Below are 19137 nucleotides of genomic sequence, written 5' to 3' on the forward strand. Positions count from 1 at the left end.
CGGAGGCATAAAAATAGTAAACAAGCTATATGTCTTCACAGGACTGAAGTGACACATTAAAGCATTTGACAAGGTTATGGCTCAAATGTACCAAAAGCCAACAGATGCAAACACACATTACCCAAGATGCAAAGCCATTCAAACCTGTAAACAGAGATGTATACTCCAGTTGACGTGTCTTCTTTTAACTTTTTCATCTTTTTCTCTCTTCGCTGCTCAGAAGAAAGTTTACGTGCGGCATTTGCTTCCTCGTGGAGTCTGTGTCAAACATACCGCAACATCTTAGTAACATGAAACTGCTGCTGTGATGTTCATAATAGCTAAAACTCACAACAAAACTTCCAAAACAAACTCGGAGCAAGACAAAGCAACAAATATTGCTGCTATGGAAACAAATAGTCAGAACCAGAAAAATATATCTGAAAAAAAACAAAACATTTGTCGGTAGGATGATAAAATAGCAAGAGAATACTGACAATCTTGGAAAGCATCCTGAAACAAAACAGCAAGCACGAGAAGGGCACTCGGTAGAGCGCATACCTCCACCACGTCATGCCTGATCCACGAGAACATATCGGGTCCAATGCATGTTCGAAATATCATGCTATACTGTACTATATCGTTTTTGGCCCAATCTCTCAATGGTGAAGAATCACTTTAATAAATAAATAATTCTCGTATCCAGATCCGGATTCGGATCTTAACCAAAATCGAATCAATTCGTCGTAGTCACACACCCAACATGTCCGCCAAGTTTCATCCAAATCCGTCCAAAACTTTTTGAGATATCGTGCTACACATCATTGTTAGACATAATCTCTCAATGGTGAAGAAACACTGAAAAAAATTATCGGAGTCGGATCCGGATCTTCACCAAAATCGAATCAGTTCGTCCTTGTCACACACACCCAACCTTCCCACCAAATTTCATCCGGATCCATCCACACAAGTTTTTGTGATACCCTGCACACAGACAGACAGAGACAGCGACACAGACAAAGAGGGGTGAAAACATAATCTCCTTCACCTTTGGTGGTGGAGGTAATAATGGCATCCATGAGGAGGTAAAATAAGGCAATAGAGAACGCACTAAAATAAAGTGATGCAAACAACCACCAGGTGGAAGATGAATACAGCACCGAGTTGTGATGGATGTGTTGCAAATTAACACTCGTGGATATCAGTGCCTCCCAGTCAACTTGTCGTCCAGGCAAGAAAGAATGTTTACAAGCTGCCTCATTTTGTTCCAGCGTGGAAAAGGGGCATATCATAGGTTTATCAAGATTAACAGGCCAAGTTTAGGCTTAACAACAGGTGTCTGCAATTTCTGGTAAAGAAGACAATCTTTCCCTGTCTGGAATCAGAAGGTCCACCATTGGCTGGCATCAGTCAGCACAAGGGTCTTGGCTCAACTAAGCATAGCCAACCAAGAATGGCACACTTATCAGAATATCATTGCAGAATGAGACCCAAATAGAGAGAAGGGGAGCACAAGAACCCATGGGGAAATATAACAGATAAAGCAATAACTTTGGAGAGATTGAGTTTGGCAAGTTAATTAATTGACTGGCCTAAGGTTCACAGAAAACGTGATTCTACATCATAGCTGGAAGGTGTGCTCCAACAAGCCAGTCTGTGTAAGGGAATCTCAAGTTAAAGAAAACAAACTGATCTATGGTAGGAAGTTAGACTGCCCAAAACAACATAGCTAACACTGAAAGGTCCTGAAGGTTGAGTTTTATGTTGTGTGGGGATATGTGGGAGCAGGGGGTGGAGGGGAAAGGGTCAAAGAAAGGAACTCACCTCTGTCGTTTGGCCATTTGTGCTCGTACATGGGCTTCCACCTTTGTTGGGTCTTGCACAGCCTCAGTTCCCAGAACTCGCATCAGGTTGGAGATTCGCACTGAAAATTCCAATTTGATGACATGAAAACTTCAAACAAATGCTGTTTTCATCAACAATGTAAGGTGGGAAGTTCAAAGGGGAGGGGTGACGGGGGGAGGGAGGGGTGATAAAGGGTGAACTTTTGCCTTGGCAGTAATGTCGAGAGGAAAGCAGTCTTAAAACAGTGCCAAGAATGCTTGATAAAAATAACAATCTCAATGACAGGAAGCCATGAAGATTATGGCAAACCCCCAGGGTGTCGATGTAAACAAACAGACATAAAACAAAAGTAAGAGACCTTTCAGTTATTGGCAAGAAAACTCCCTGGACCCCACCTTGCTTACCTTTAGGCTCAGGTGGAGGGATGAGGCCCAATCTGACCTTCTCTTGAATCTCTTTCTGCGCCTCACGCCTTGTCTGTCTCCGAAGTTTCTTGCGCTCCTTCGCCGTGATGTAAATGCCCATCGTTGCTTTCTCCACTTCCACTGAGGCAGGGTGAGGCCGAGGATGCGTGTCGCTGCGCAGGCCACAAACAAACACCCAGGGGCCTGACCCGCCCTCGGCCCGACAGCCCAACCCTCCCCCAACAGCATAAACACACCCTTCTAGTAATTAGCATGGGTTGTAAAGAGTCGCTCCGAGATGGCGGACTCCCTTCTGAGCGATAGAATCTGGATTCTATTCTTGGCTCTGTAAACCATCAATCTGCTGCTTTGCAGGTAGATCGTTGCATCAAGGAGTACATCGTCCGTCAGTCGGAACGTTATACTGGCCATCCGTGTGTCAGCACTGGTCGATGTGCTGCAAATCTGTGCACACAGCAGTTATATGGCCATAAAGGCAGCTATGTTGTGTGCATTTATCTCAAGGTGGCGTCTTTAGAGAAGAGTATGCCATTGTGTGCATGTACCAGAGCCAAATTCACCTATTCGGGTGAGCTGTACAATTAGTTCATCCTGCAGTACAAGCACCAGTGCAAGGTGTGGATGTGGCACATGCAAAATGGGCCCCCTGTGCCTTGATTGGCCTGTAATGTTTCACTGTTTGGTGCACAAAGCTCTGACAAGATATTAAAGCCGGTTATGAAAACAGCAACAAATTAACCTTTTGTAATAAGCAAAAAAAAACCAAAAAAAAAAACCCATCATAATCACTCGTGAATAATTAATCCATCTATCCATCCATTGTGACCATACTCTGTGCAGAGCATTGGTGCTGCCGAAGCAGTCTCCTTGGCTATTGGGCACAATCCTGGACAGGGCTCGCCGCCTCAATTAGATTTAGGTTACCTCACGTCTTGATTTGTCCCATTATAACTGTTGATTTTTCTGGTTATTTAATAAATATTAATTTTATTTGCTTGTGCTGTGCATCCATCTGTTCCATCCGTCGCTCCGCCTGTCGTCCCGCACGTGTTATAATCTCTGAGGGTTATGTGCCCGCCTCCCAAGGAAAACCGCTCGGCAATCAGGGCTGGTCGGTGTTAACCGCCTGTCCACCACAATAGAGTCTGGGGGATTAACCTGAACCGCCAAACCCGCGACAATATTTTACATACCTATTTCAATTGTAATGTGCATTTCTGGCTGCCATCAACCTTCCTCTACATTTCCTTGAAGCCCAGGAACCGAAACCCCCTTTTTTTCCCATTGGCCCTTGGTTTCCACGATCACAGTTTTAACGAGAAGGGCACTCGGTAGAGCGCATACCTCCGCCGCGCAATTCCTAATCTACGAGAACATATCTGGCCCAATATATTTTTGAAATATCTTGCGACATACTTACTGTGTTTGGCCCCATCTCTCAATGGTGAAGCATCACTTTAAAAATTAAATAATTCTCATATTCAGATTCAGATCTTTCCCAAAATCGAAAAAAATTTGTCCTCGTCACACACCGAACCTGTGCACCAAGTTTCGTCCGAATCCACCCACAACTTTTTGAGATATCGTGCTATATATTGGTTTAGCCCCAACTCTCATTGGTGAAGAATCGCTTAAATACTAGTCGCCGGATCCGGATCTTCACGGAAATCTAATCAGTTCGTCCTTGTCACATACCCAGCACACAAACAGACAGACAAAGTTGTGAAAACATAACCTCCTTCCACCTTTGGTGGTGGAGGTAACCATCATGGGATTTTCCAGTAACCTATCCCCTGCGATATTTGAGGGTTTATTGTAGATGTACAAGAATATATATTTTTTTCAATTTTGCTTTATTGACCAAACAGCAAAAGTACTGTAAGCTAATATCAGCAAGAAAATAAAAAGGATGGCAAGCACTTAGAGTTGCCCAAAAAGGAACATTCAAAAAAAAAAAAAAGAATAAAAGAAAAGAAAACATCAAACCAACTCACCTTCAGGAGCCAGCTGAATGGGATGTTCTACCAAATTTGTGATTCCATAAAACTCTATACCATTCTTCAATGCCCCTTCCAAGTTTCCATGTCTGTTGCAACAGGTTAGGGGTGGGAAGCCCAGGATCAAATGACAAATGAAAAGTTCTTTTAAAATGCAACTCATGCTTAATGTAAGTCAACTTAAACAAGAGCGAGAATAACATGAAAGGATGCAATTTACACTGATTTGTACCGCAAAACACCTTCACCAAAACAGATAAATGACGTTGGCATTTGGAATTTGGCACAATACATGTACAACAAGAAGGGCACTCGGTAGAGCACATATACTCGTGGCCAAAAGCATTGATACCCTTGCACTTTTTTCAAATAATGCACCATTTATTCCAGAAAATTGTTGAAATTAAAAAAATCTTTTGGTATCCATAAATGTATTTCTTTGGTTTACAGTGGAACAAAACAACAATATAAAATTTATATAAAGAAAGCTGAAAAAAACTTAAATATATCATAATTACTAAATCTTAGTGTATTCCACACAGAAATCCTAAAATGGCCCGGACAATATTATTGGTACCTTTTAGAAGTTGTTAGAAACAATTAGATTTGAAGCAGGTGATTCTCCTTAACTTTTGAAATGAACTCACCTGTGGAGTTGCAGGTGTCTGCAATATAAAAATCACTCATGCAACCAGTTTCAAAAGAGAAAAAGGAGTCATTCTGCTGTTTTGTGTCACTGTCTGTACCACAATGAACACGAAGAAAAGAAAGAAAACCATAAAATTGTCTGAGGTCAGACACAAGATTTCAGCCAAGTATGGACAATCTCAAGGCTACAAGTCCATCTCCAGAGACGTTGATGTTCCTGTATCCACCGTACACAATGTTATCAGGAAGTTTAAGGTCCTTGGCACTGCAGCCAACACCCCTGGACGGGGCCGCAAAAGAAAATTCGATCGAAGATTGCAGCGAAGGATTGTTTGAACAGTGGAGAAAGCACCTCAAATCAACTGCCAAACAGATTCAAGTTGACCTTCAGACACAAGGTATGACAGTTTCAACTCGTACCATCCATCGCCAACTCTATGAAAGGGGGTTCTCTGGTGGGAGACCCAGGAGGACCCTCCACTGCTGAGTGAGAGACACAAGAAAGCCTGACTGGAGTTTGCCAAAAAACACCTGAACAAGCCAAAATCCTTCTGGGAGAATGTACTGTGGACAGATGAGTCCAAATTGGTAAAGCACATCATCTGTATGTTTACAGAAAACAAAAGAACACCTTCCCTCCAGTCAAACATGGAGGAGGTTCAGTAATGTTTTGGGGTTGCTGTGTTGCCTCTGCACTGGGTACCTTGAACGTGTGCATGGCATCATGAAATCAGGAGATTACCAAGGAGGCATTTTGGAGCGCAATGTTCAACCCAGTGACAGAAAGCTGGGTCTCCGTCAAAAGTCATGGGTCTTGCAGGACAATGACCCCAAACATACTTCAAAAAAGCACCCAGGAATGGTTCAAGACAAAACTCTGAATTGTTCTGAAGTGGCCAGCGACGAGTCCAGATCAAAATCCCATTGAACACCTGTGGGGAGATCTGAAAGAAGGCACCCTTAAAATCTTGGAGAACGAGAGCAGTTTGTACAAGAAGACTGGGCCAAACTGCCAGTAGAGAGAGGTTTAGGAAGCTCATTCATTGATATAGGAAGCCCTTGACTGCAGTTATTTTGTCCAAAGGTTGTGCTACCAAATATTAAGTTGAGGGTGTCAATAATTTTGTCAATGCCATTTCTTTTTATTTTCTGATTTAAAAGGATCTATTAAGTTCTCAATCAAAAACAAAGGTTCTGCAATATTAAGTGTAATAACAAATTGTGGAGACAAAATACTTTTGTCAATTTCAACTTTGTTTTTTTTGAGAAAATTGTGTTATTTGAAAAAAAAAAAATGCAAGGGTGCCAATATTTTTGGCCACGACAGTACCTCTGCCACACTGACTCAGATTCAGTAGAACATATCGGGTTCAAGAACTATTTGAACTACCATGCATGCAATATATATATATATATATATATATATATATATATATATATATAATATATATAATATATATAATATATATATAAATAAATAATTTAGTTTTGGCTCCATCCCTCAATGGGGAAAAATCACTTCAAATTTTTAGCCGCGTCTCACGTCGCGAACGCTGGCTCTAAGAGAGCTCCGCATTCTTCTTCTTCTTCTGGTGAAGACAAAACCTTTAGGACGCGGCTCTTTTATATACAGGATCCGGATCTCCTTTAATACTAAGCACCTGTACACATCCTCGCATTGAGGGTGCCTTTTGAGAGCGTCTATCATGAACTTTTAAATATATTCGGACATTTGCTTTAAAGTTTCGAAAAGTTCACGTTACTATTTAAAGATTATTCCATTGAATGTGTTGCAATTTCATAAATACACGATTTTCTCGTCATGAACAGGAGCCTCCATGACGGGTCTCGCTATTGGCTCCATCAAGGCACGTGATGAAATATCGGAAGCTGTTGTTATTGCCTTTAGGACGTGGCTCTTGGACACATTTGTCCTTGTTTTTTTATTTTTTTTTAATTCTCGCATCCAGACCTTCACCAAAATCGAAAATTTGTCCTCATCATACACCCAACGAGTACACCAAGTTTCATCTGAATCCATCGACAACTTTTTGAGATATCATGCTATATATCGTTTTAGCCCCATCCCTCAATGGTGAAAAATCACTTTTAAAAAAAAAAATCATCAGATCCAGATCTGGTTTTGCATCTTCACCAAAATTGAATCAATTCTTCCTTGTCAAACACCCGTGTCCACCAAGTTTCGTACGAATCCATCCACAACTTTTTGAGATATCTTGCACACAAAGACAGACAGACAAACACGGGTGAAAACAAAACACCTTCAGTGGCGGAGGTAACTTGAGAGTTCATCGAACACACACGTTACCCCAAGCAGTGTTCAAGTATATACTTAAATTTTAATGAAAGAATGATTTTAAAAGATAGTTTAAAAAGATTCCAGAACTTTTGCTCCATTGCAGCAGTCTTCTACATCATCCTTATTCACCACCCCACTTCTTAACATGTCCAAGCACTGCTAAATGGAAGGGTTTTGGAAGTGACAAAAAAGCAATTTGTGTTCTGCAGTGTTCAAGTACAGTACATAATTAAATCGGATGAAAATATCGCTTTTAAAGGTTGAATTTTTTTTTCTCGATTCCGAAATTTATAGCTGTTGACTAGATTATCCTCTCTGGCATGTTATATTAGTTATTCATTCCTGTTGTTTGTGTCCTTCATGACGTCCTTAAAAACAGTAAGTTTCCTGTTTGGAATGATTTTAGATTTTGTTTGACTGCCAGAGTAAAAATATATCACTCCTCTCTGCGACTGTGCGATTGAGACAAATTCTGAGCCAAAATACAGTAAAATGGTAAACTCGTCTTCCTATTCATGTTCCGATTTGTGTACAAAATATAACATTCAATTGAAATAACTGACGTTTGGAGACAAGCAGACCAGACAGAAGTGAACCAATCGCTTAACCCTGCTTTCCACTTCGCTTACATGGAGATTTTTTTAAAAAAAACAAAAAAACCTGCATTGAAGGGACATATAAGCAATGATGGAGGGGGGTGGAGAAGGAGGAGGGCAGAAACTCCAAAACATATTGGAGTAAGTCCGGTGTAGAATGTGATGAAACGTCCCATGTGGCGTCCTACGTTCAACTCATCAATTGGTGTTTAAAAAAAAAAATATATATATATATACATACATACATACATACATACATATATATATATACATATATATATATATATATATATATACGCATGTCAAACAGAAATTGGGACTTGGATATATTTCATGATGGTACAACCCAAGTTTGTTTGTTTTTTGTAAAACTTCCTTAAAGAAAAGAAAAATGGCAGAAAACAGTGAAAACAAGGGCTCAATCCACCTTATTAGGCCAAGAATTTGTGTGTAGGTTTTAACACATCCCCAGTCTGTCAGGCATTGTGCAGAAGGGAACCATGCGTATTCTGATGAAATGATAGCTAACCTTGCGAGCCGTTTGCCTTTGCAAAATTAAACAGCAACACGAAAGAAAGTGGTGTTTTTTTCAATTTGCTGTGCAGTCTCGTATTTCTTTGACTCACTCAAAAGGGAACGGCTATTATGATCGGTGTGTGTGTCAGTGAGTGAGGGAATGATTGAGTGTGAGTGTGCGAGTCCACATGCAGATAAAATGTAATATTGCGCCCCCGGGCAGCTTATTACAACACAGCGCCCCCTGTGTGTGAAAGGGGTCTCCCACACGAATACATGGGCGAGGCTCTTTCCTTTGTTCATTCTCTTTCCTGTATCTTTAGCCACTTCAACTTGACAATATTGTTATTACATGTTATTTAAAAGTAGCAGACTTTGGCATTTCATATTTACCAAGCAGCCGCCATTCTCAGTGTAATGTAAACAAGGATCACATCTCTCACGAGGCACACTTTGTATACGAGACAATATTTGTGCCAAATATCATTCGCAGAAGAATCATAACCTCGCGGAATTTGATTAGGATGAAGACAATTAATATGGAACACTACTAGGTTCAAAGATTATTATTATTTTTTTCTTTTTGAATTGAGTAGCACGAGGGTTCTATTGTACAAAATCATTCTCTCAGTGCTGCATTCAGGGGTCATATACCTGGGCCTATCCAAAATCATTTTCACGGTATGTTTTGCATTTTGCAGGCCAGTTCAACCTAAATAAAAACTGATCACTCGACAGGTTTTGGTTAATTTCCCAACAGGCATTTCAGTGTTATATCACATAGTATTTTGGCATAGGTCAAATCATAAATTTCATTCCTCACATCTGGTCGTAGATCAGATATATGAAGTTTCGGATCAGGATTTTGATTCAACCAATTATGGATGGAATACCACTTCACCGAATAAGTCATCGTTATTACCTGACATACCCCAAGGAGAGTTGATGAGATATGCCAAGTTTCAATTTATTTTTCATTACGTGCTTTCAGAGAAAACTATGTCCAAACTTTTTCCTTCAATTCAATATGGCTACCATACCATGTGACCTATAACATCACAGTTAGTAATAAAATATTCTCCATGGGAGTCCATCCTATATTTAAAGTTTCGCATCAATCGGACAAACGGTTGCAGAATTTTTATTTTTTATTTTTAAAGCAAATGGATAGACGTGGACACACACACGTGACCTGATGATCCCACGGAGCATGAACAAAGAAAACAAAGCATTGTGACTGGACATAGTAGGCTACTTACATATAAAAAGAAAAAGACAGCATTGCTGATTGAGAGATCAGTACCCAGCGATTTTGGCTTAAATAATGCAGAAATCAAGAAAATGACAAAATACCAGGACCTCAGAACATGAGGTCAAGAGATGTTGAAAGATGAAGAGCATCAAAAATGTATCAGTGAAAACAAAGAAGAATCTCACTGAGATTTAAAAAAACATCCCCGGAAATACTACCACGAACGACCTACAATTGGAGGTCGTCCGAGGGTTCAGTGACGCTACTGTAAAACAAAACTGAGACCAACAAAAATTCAACAGCTTGGTCCATGGACCGTGATCCCTTACAAAAGCGGAGGTGGATACTTTGAGAGTCTTGGGAGGACTACGTTCCACCTCCTGAAACCCACAAATGGAGATAACCAACAACACACTCACACGCTCGCTCTCTCTGTGACTAAACAATTCTGTGTGCGGAATGGATGGTGAGAAGGTTCACGGTTCACCCTGCTCTCAACAGGATGCAACGTAGCTACATCATAGGATCCTATGGAACTCGCTTTCCACAAGTTTTGCTCCAGCCGTGTGGCTCTTTACAGCCGTTTCACCCATATTACATTTGTCAAGCCCACGTTCGCACACTCGGTGTCTTTAATATCTGCAGCACTCGACCACAGTTTGCAATCACCTCCATCGAGTCAATGATCCTGAAAACTTGATTTCTCCATTTAGAAGATAGCTTTGGTTATTCCAATCCAACGACTGCCAGACCAACTATTTTTTTGCATACCACCGGAAACATTTAACGTCCAATCGCTGCACCCACTTCCTCCCATGAAATCGTTAGCCAATTATCCAGACAGTACAACGTCCCTTTCATCGATTACGAAGAGAAAGACGAGACATAATTTGCGTAAGTATATATACAGCACATCATGATCTTCCAGAATTACGTTCACGTATTCCCCGACAGGACCTAAATAAAATTGACGTTTAATTATTATTTCAATTTTTTGGCGCTGCAGGAGATCTCAGTCAATCTGGTACATTTGAATAACAATTTTACTTTTAAATAATAGAGGCAATTATGAATTTTTGGAGCCAGTGATTCTCTGTTTATAAAGTGCCTTTTCCATTTGCAAAAAGCCAAATTCACAAAAATAAATTTGTTTCATCTCCAAGCTTTTCCTATTTAAAGTGGGAGGGGTGGAGGGGGGGCAACATGCTTCGCCCAGCTGTCGACAGTCCCCTGGACAGTGTATTTTGCCAATAGTCCCGTGTTAGATTCAGTTCTCCGTTTCAAGTCACGTCCATAAAGTAATGTACAATTCCGTAAATGCAGCCCATTTTACGTGCAAAAGAAAACTCGAATTTAATCCAGAAAAAAAAAGTCACGACTATTTCCCTTTTTCATTTTCCATGCCCCTTCTTGAAAAAGGGTAAAAATCCATGCTTTCAAGGCCAAGCAAGACATTGAGGTAACAAAATCCCATGCTATTTAAGGATTTATAGGCCCTACATGAACCCGAAATACAGGCACGCCTCACTATACGCACTCTCAGTTAACGCATTTTCACTGATGCACAATGAATATAGTAACGAACACTTTTCCTTCTATGCCACGTATTTTCGCCAATAAACATTTTTTCCACCGCCGAATCTAAAAATTATTATATGTTGCGCGACGGAAAGAATAGGATTATTCCATTTTAAAGCAAAGGGTATCTTATTATAAGAGTAAATGTATATGGTTGTATATATTTGTGACCAAAACATCTTCCACTCCTTCAAATTTTCTTTAACAAATTCCATCATTATGTATACACACACACACACACACACACACACACACACACACACACACACACACACACACACACACACACACACACACACACACACACACACACACACACACACACACACACACACACACACACACACACACACACACACACACACACACCTGTATTCATAAAGGCTAATTTTTTTTTGTTACTTTGACTTGAGGTCGACATATGAGCAAAAGAAAATATGCGACGTAAAAACCCGGCCGGCAGTCTAAGGGAAGTGGTGTATTGGGGGCACGTCTGCTTTTATTTGTAAGGCTGACAGTTCAAATTTCCATTCCAGTTTTTGATAAATCTGTGTTGACCTTGCAGCTCGAACTGATAATTTAAAATATAAATTTATACTCAGTTCTTTTATCCGTGTTGGCTTCTGACTTCTGATTTACAGGACTGTATATATTCAGTCAGAGCACATAATATATATTTGGCCGACCTCCCCCCACCATCCCCATTCCCCCCCCCCACCCTCCACCATTTCCCCCAGAGAAAGCAGACATGGTCAACGATGCCTATGCTTTTGCAGCGACCTGCGGTGAGGCGCGCGAAGCGTGCCGATCCACACTTGGTGAATATAATACAAGACTATTGTATTGTATGTTAACATCCATTAAAACAGATTTTTATATTTTTAATCTGCACGTCGTACTGTACCTCAGACATCATAATATAGTGGTATGAAGTAACTTTCGGTGCAAGTAATTTTCATAAAACTTTCTCCAGACCTGACAATATGAATGGAAAATACCTGCACCTACTCCATAAAGCACTCATGGTAAAAGGTTCACAACTCTATTTTAGCTCCAGACACACAACTCCAGGTGTCAGCGCAATCTCTTCTCCTATTACTGGCGAGTACAGCACTGAACGCATTTGTTTTTTTTCTACTACTTAGATGCAATTATGGTGGGTATTCATTTAATTATTATTATTATTTAATTTAGTGATGTTTTGTATTGATTTAGAGTTATTACGTCTTTTGTATTTAGTCAAGTTAGGTTTTGTTCCGCAGGGTGTCCGAACATCAACCCCCAGGAACACATCTTCGATTTATATGGGAAAATATTTTTCGCTATTCACATTACTTTCGTGGAACAATTCTAGTTCGTATCGCGAAGAGTGCCAGTATTAGTAGCGAGAAGTGCAAAACATACAGGTAGTGGACAAAAGAATGGAAACACCTGGGTAAATGAGGAACCCCAAGTATATTGAAAGCAATGGCTTCCACACAGGTGTGACCCACATGTTGACAAAGCAAATATCATCCCAGCATGCTTGGGGTCAAATATAAAAATGCTGCACATGGCTGGTTGCCTATACTTCTGGCTAGCATGGCTGCAAGAGACCTCAGTGACTTTGAAAGAGAGGCGATTGTTGGGGTGCGTTTGGGCAGGAGCTTCAGTGACAAAGACAGCTCAACTTGATGTTTCATAAACGAATGTGTCTACAGTGATGGTGCCATGGAACTCCGAGGGAAGGACATCATCAGCAAAGGGAAACAGTGGGTGGAAGCACATACTCCAGGATCATGATATCCGTGCATTAATTTGAAGTGCAAGGCAAAGCAGGCGAGCAACTACAGATCAATTGACTGCCAATTTCAACCTGGGTACGAGCAGCTAGTATCATCAAAAACAGTCTGCTGAGCACTCCACAGAGCGGGATACCATAGTCGGGTTGCAGTGCACAAGCCACTCATCACACCTGGCAATGCATGTCTGTGAGACCAGTGGTGCAAAGAGGATAGGCAATGGATTACCAAGCAGTGAAGAAATGTGATATGGTCAAATGAATCATCCTTCACCATGTTCTCGACAAACGGACAAGTGCACGTGTGGTGCCAACCTCAAGAACTCCACAACCCTAAGTGCTTGATTCCAATATTTTCCAGGCATGGTTTGGGTGCAATCATTCTCTTAGAAGGCAAGATCAATGCCAATCACTACGCAATGGTAGAGTGATCATCCTCACTATTTCTTTCCTGCCAGGAGGGGTCTTCCAGAATGATAATGCCCCCATCCACAAAGCACGTGTGGTCGTCCAATGGTATGATGAACATGACTGATGCTATCCAGATGTCATGGCCTTCTCATTCACCAGATCTGAACCAAATTGAGCATTTATGGGATATGTTGGAACGAACGACACCTCAGCAGCGTTTTCCACCTCCATGAAACAGGTGTGTTGATTGACTTTCTCGTGGAAGAACGGTGCTGCATCCCTCCTGCAGAATTCCAGACACTGGTGAACTCTGCCACAGCGCATACAGGCCGAACTGGCCACACGTGGTGGCCCAGTGACCAATTAATGGCTTTACATTGGTGTTTCCATTTTTTGTCCACTACCTGTACATTAACCATATAAATCAGGCAGGGGGATTCCCAAAAGTGACTTCCTTGCACTAAAATGCAGTCAGTCAATGCAGATGGTTATGTTTTTATCACGATGGACCAACCGTATGCATGAAAAGCATCTCTCAACAGTGATGTATTCTTAGATCGCAAATATCACTTTTCCCAAAACGTCCTACATCGCACAACTATAAATAGGTTCAAATGGATGATTGCAAACAAAATATTTGTACACGATTTCCTTTAAAACGCCCCCAATATGCCTCCCCCAACCTCCCAGAAAAAGCAAGCATTTACTGTTCAAAGTTTGCTGGCAGAATGTATGAATCCCACCACTCCATGTCTGGAATTTCTTCATCCTTAATTTCTTTCTTGGGAGCAATCAGTGCCAGCTTGGTGGCTGACTGTATGCCCGTCTTCTTGGCTGCTTGTGCTATCTCAGCTTGCAGTTTCTCCAGTTGGGACTGCAAAAAACACACACACAAGATAATACAATCAGATTTATTTTCCCAATTCAGGATATGTATTTATGAGGGATGATAGGAAAGGAGTATTTATTGGCACGAGAGACATGGGGGGGGGGGCTTTTTCCCATATTATAAATTTACGTGTACTTGTTACATGCCATCGAACAATGTTTGGTTCAGAGAAGAAAAGAAAAAAAAAATCCAGACAGATGTTATGTCACTCCGATTGTAGATCTTCAAAAATAAATAAATAGGTAGATATCTATTTGTGCAAAGAAGGTACCAGCTCTAACTAAATCAAGGAATGCTTTGTGACCGTGCATGGCCAAGGTGCACTGTTACATTTTGCAGACAACCAACTGGGTAGATGAGTACAAGGGTGGATGCAAAATCTTTGAAGATGACCCCAGGTAAGAATGGCCAGCAGATGAAACAGACCTACAAAATGTTGCACAGGTCAATGCAGAAATCATGGAGGATCGCCATATTAAGGTTGTCAACACGTCCACAGAATTTTGAATATCTCAAGGTAGCGATTTCACCATCATTAGTGAACACTTGGGCATTTCAAGATCTCTTCAAAATGGTCCCACAAAACCTCAGCATCCATGATCGACAGCAACAGTTAGCATCATGCCATGGGTTTCTTGAATTGTGCAAGGCAGATCAAGTGGATTGCAATTGCTCATCTTGGTAAATAGTGACAAGACGTGGCTTCACCAATGGGGGCGTCCAAGCAAAATTGGAATCCATGCAATGGCAGCACAAGGAATCACTGCCACCCAAGAAGTTTCACACTCAAATCTTAGCTGTAACTTGTTCACAACATGTGTGCATGACCCTTGCTGTGCAGATCGCCATTGGTGACTGTGGCTTTGACCAGTTTGATCGAATGCCATAAAACACTGTCCTTGCCCCAAGCAAATATAATCTGTTTTGACATTTGAAGACCTGTATGGCCACCAAAAAACTGCCCTGAAGCAACCGAGATGTGACTGAAAGATCAATCTGAAAATTTATATTTTAATGGTTTGGAGAGTTTGAAGGACAAATGCAGCAAATGCATTCAAGTTAAGGGACACCACGTCAAAATAAATACATAAGTAACAAAAGCATGTTCTTTTGACGCCCCCTCCCTCCCCCCTTATGCATGTCAAGATGTATGTTTCCATGCCGCATGCAATGGGTACCATTCCAGAGGTAACTTCCAAAATGTCCGAAACAGGATGCATCATATCAATCCAGCTTTTACTAACAATGGGATATCTCAGCTCCATTGTAGAGCTCCACAGCTCCACAAGAAAAAGGAAAATATTTTCCAAGATGAAAACAGAAAAACTACACACCAAGATAACAATAGAATTTCAAAGTTTTGAGAGATAGAGCAAAAACGCCTGGGTTACCTTTGTGCGCATGCGCTGCGCTATCTTCTGAAACTTCCCTTTGTCGTGGAAGCGAAACCCTCGCCGGGGCCTCTGTATCGGCTCCACAGCGACTCGCGGGTCGTAGTACGCATGCGTTTCCACGTCGTCCGCCGGACGCTCTTTCAGCTGCAACTTAAACTGTTCACGCCTTGCAGCATGGATATTGGCTTTAAGGGTGGGGACGCGGTGAGTCAGCTCTACCGCCTTGCCTGTTGCATCGACCGTGCGTCCTTGATCGTCCAGAATGAGTGGTGTGGGTCGTGCTGCCTCACGTGCAGCTTCCATCACTTTGCTGCAAGCATAACACGCAGGGATCACAATTTAAAGGCACATGCGCCCACACAGTAGTTTCAGCATACAAAATATGTGCAAATTCAAAGCCCCAACAGCAAAGATAGAATACATGCCTCTAAAGCTTCCGTAATACTGTCAAGAGCTCCCAACCAACACTTGTAACAAAAAAGAATAAGAAGAAATTTTTTTTAATCCAAAATTTGAGGCAAATTTCCGGTCATAATTTTTATTAAAAATGCAATGAAAGAGGCAAAAAAAAAATCTGGTATTTTAGAAACAAATGAAGGCAATTTCACTTGTTAAGCAACTGCCAGAGAATGTTTGTTCGACCCTCGTGGAGGATCTCCAAGTCTTACTCACGTTGTTGTTCTTCATCTTCTTTTTGTGGACTTTTTTGTTTCACAGCCTACAGTTTTCATCGAAACTTCCTGAAACTTGGCATATACGAAGTGTGTTCAAAAAGTATCCAACCTTAATTTTTTGTGCGTAAACAAATGAAGGTCGGGAGGCGTGGTTTGGTGCACGTATGTAGGCGATCCTAAACCGTATGCATGAATATTTTCCCGCCTGCAGAAGCTACCGCCGATGAGTGAGGAAGTGTAAGTGAGCGCCGTCGGATTTTCGTTTTTGACAAAATTACGGAAAAACTTGAACAACGCTACTGCATCAAATTTTGTGTAAAGCTTGGCGATTCCCAAGTGGAAACGATCCGCAAGATTCAACAGGCCTTCGGGAACAAAGCAATGGGCACCACATATAAAAGAGTGGTACAACCGCTTCAAAGATGGTCACACATCAGTGGAAGGTGAAGCACGTTCTGGTAGGCCCTCAACATCCCGAAATGAGATCGTCATTAACCAAGTGAGGACCCTGCTGATGCAGGATCGTCGAATCACGATCAAAGAACTTGCAGACGAGGCGGGCGTCAGCATTGGATCCGTTCATTCCATTGTGACTGAGGATTTGGGCTTAAGGAGAATCTCAGCGAAGTTCGTGCCAAAGCTGCTAACGATCGAGCAGAAGCAACTCCGTTTGGAGATCGCACAGGACATGCTGGAGGCTGTGAACAGCGATCCCAACTTCAACACAGTGATCACTGGCGATGAGACCACAGTGATCGGTCATTTTGTCAAAAACGAAAATCCGACGGCGCTCACTTACACTTCCTCACTCATCGGCGGTCTGTCGGCGACTGACAGTTTCTGCAGGCAGGAAAATATTCACGCAAACGGATTAGGATCGCCTACATACATGCATCAAACCACGCCTCCCTAGCTTCATTTGTTTACGCATGAAAAATTAAGGTTGGAGACTTTTGAACACACCTCGTATATGTAAAAATACCCTGCGCAGACAGTAACCATCTCTGATTCTGAAAATTCTTCCTAGTTTGTTTCACAGCCTACAATTTTCATCGAAACTTCCTGAAACTTGGCATATATATGTAAAAATATCCTGCGCAAGACAGCAACTATCTCTGATTTTGGAAATTCCTCCTAGAAAAAAGTTTACATCAAAATATCTCCACGAGTGGAAATCGCCTAAAAAAAATTATCTCCGAAACTAGCAAGCTTTTTGAATTCTGTTTGTGGGAATCGAACAGGGCATTAGCAGAGATGAATTACCGCACATATGATACATCACTATGACGACATATCAATTTTTATGACGTCATTCCTATTTTTTTGTTTCACAACCCAGAGTTTTCATCGGATCTTCGTGAAACTTGCCATGTCTATGCAGAAAGCCCACGCGCAGGCAGTAACTATCTCCGATTTTGGAAATTCTTCCGAGAAAAAAAATATGACGTCATAATATCGCCACTAATGGAAATCGCCTATACCATTATCTCCAAAACTCGGCAAGCTGTTTGAATTTTGTTTTGAATCAAGCCGGGCATTAGCACAGATAATTTATCGTAAACCTGATACATCACAATGACGTCATATTCGTTTTTATGACGTCATCATTAAGAGGACGAGAATCTTAGCTCATTTGAGCTTGTTTTTTTTGGTTTGTGTTTTTTTTTTCTTTGAAACAAGAAAAACAAAATTTGTGGTTCAACTTGAAATGGAACATTCCTTCCATCAGAGGTTCAACACCATCACAATGTAATACAGCACCACCGAATCAAATTCCTCCTATTTTGTTCACTTTACTCATCATAACCTGTGGTTATTTTCATGGTGTTATCAAATAAACAAATTCGGCTTTTATGGCTTCTAACTGTACCCTGCTCACAAGGGATGTGACTGATGGACATTTATAGCAGCAAACAGATGCAATCTGTGCGAAAGAATGCTCTGGGGCTCCAGGACAGTTGTGTCTTAATCGATAAGCCAAGCAGGTTTATCAGAACCTTAAATATTAAAATAAAATTATATCTTTCCCAATCCTTGATGCAAACACAGGACCAAGTGCTTACGTCTGGAGATTGAATGCGGGTAGATTTAAAAGGGCCGGAAGATTGACAAACGTTCCAGGCTTGTCGGCGAGCTGCCCGAGTTGCGTTTGGATACGCGACTGCAGTTCGGCCGCTTTGCGCGCTTTCTCAATGGCATCGTTCATGAAGGTTGCTGCCTGAGAGGGCTGGATTGTGCTGCCAATGAGTTGGGGCAGTAAAGCCGCTGCTGCGGCCGCTTGCCCGGGCCCGAATAGGCCACTCTGGAGACGGAGAGAAACGATAAATGAAGAAGCGGGTCTTCCACAGCATAGTCAGAGTCAAAATATTTAACCAAAATCAGGCACCAGATGTGGTCAAGATAAACGAAAAAACAAAAATTGAGAAAAAAAAAAAAAAACAGACGACAGTCGAGAAAATTAGTTAGCAACAAGGCAGAACAAACGGTTTTGACGTTGCATATGAATGACATGTTGGACAAGGAAATTGGGAGATACCAGTGCACACTTGTACAAATTACGTGGAGATTAGAAAATAACTGGCAAATAATCACAGCATACAAGATCTGAACCGAGTCTCCAACATCAGGAACTAGGTCTTCAGATGGAAATGCCAAATAGTACTGTCAATCATAATATTTCAGATGCTTCAATAACACCAAAACCCCTGAAATGCTTTGTTCACAATGATCATTGGAGCTTTTCATCATGACTGACATGTAAACTTGAAAGTTGGATGGACTGGAAACCGGACAGTGATGGTGCTGCTGGTGATGGCTGGGATGTTGCTGGTGG

General features: G+C 41.4%; 1 protein-coding gene across 2 annotated transcripts in view; it reads right to left on the minus strand.

The window, feature by feature from the left end:
* The window catches only part of PRPF3 (pre-mRNA processing factor 3), a 42841-nt gene that overhangs the window by 9974 nt on the left and 13730 nt on the right, over positions 1-19137 (minus strand). For both annotated transcript variants that reach the window (XM_085896337.1, XM_085896338.1), the window contains 8 exons: positions 19060-19137; positions 18368-18606; positions 15628-15940; positions 14055-14221; positions 4244-4335; positions 2229-2369; positions 1804-1903; positions 145-258 (listed from right to left, as the gene is read on the minus strand). The exon at positions 19060-19137 is cut by the window's right edge and continues 87 nt beyond it. In XM_085896337.1, coding sequence (XP_085752463.1) covers positions 145-258; positions 1804-1903; positions 2229-2369; positions 4244-4335; positions 14055-14221; positions 15628-15940; positions 18368-18606; positions 19060-19137 — 1244 coding nt within the window. The remainder of the gene's footprint in view (positions 1-144; positions 259-1803; positions 1904-2228; positions 2370-4243; positions 4336-14054; positions 14222-15627; positions 15941-18367; positions 18607-19059) is intronic.

This window comes from Eptatretus burgeri, chromosome 9, assembly GCF_056783735.1.
Source record: "Eptatretus burgeri isolate ZD-2024b chromosome 9, Ebu_testis_v1, whole genome shotgun sequence".
In the NCBI taxonomy this organism is placed as follows: Eukaryota; Metazoa; Chordata; class Myxini; order Myxiniformes; family Myxinidae; genus Eptatretus; species Eptatretus burgeri.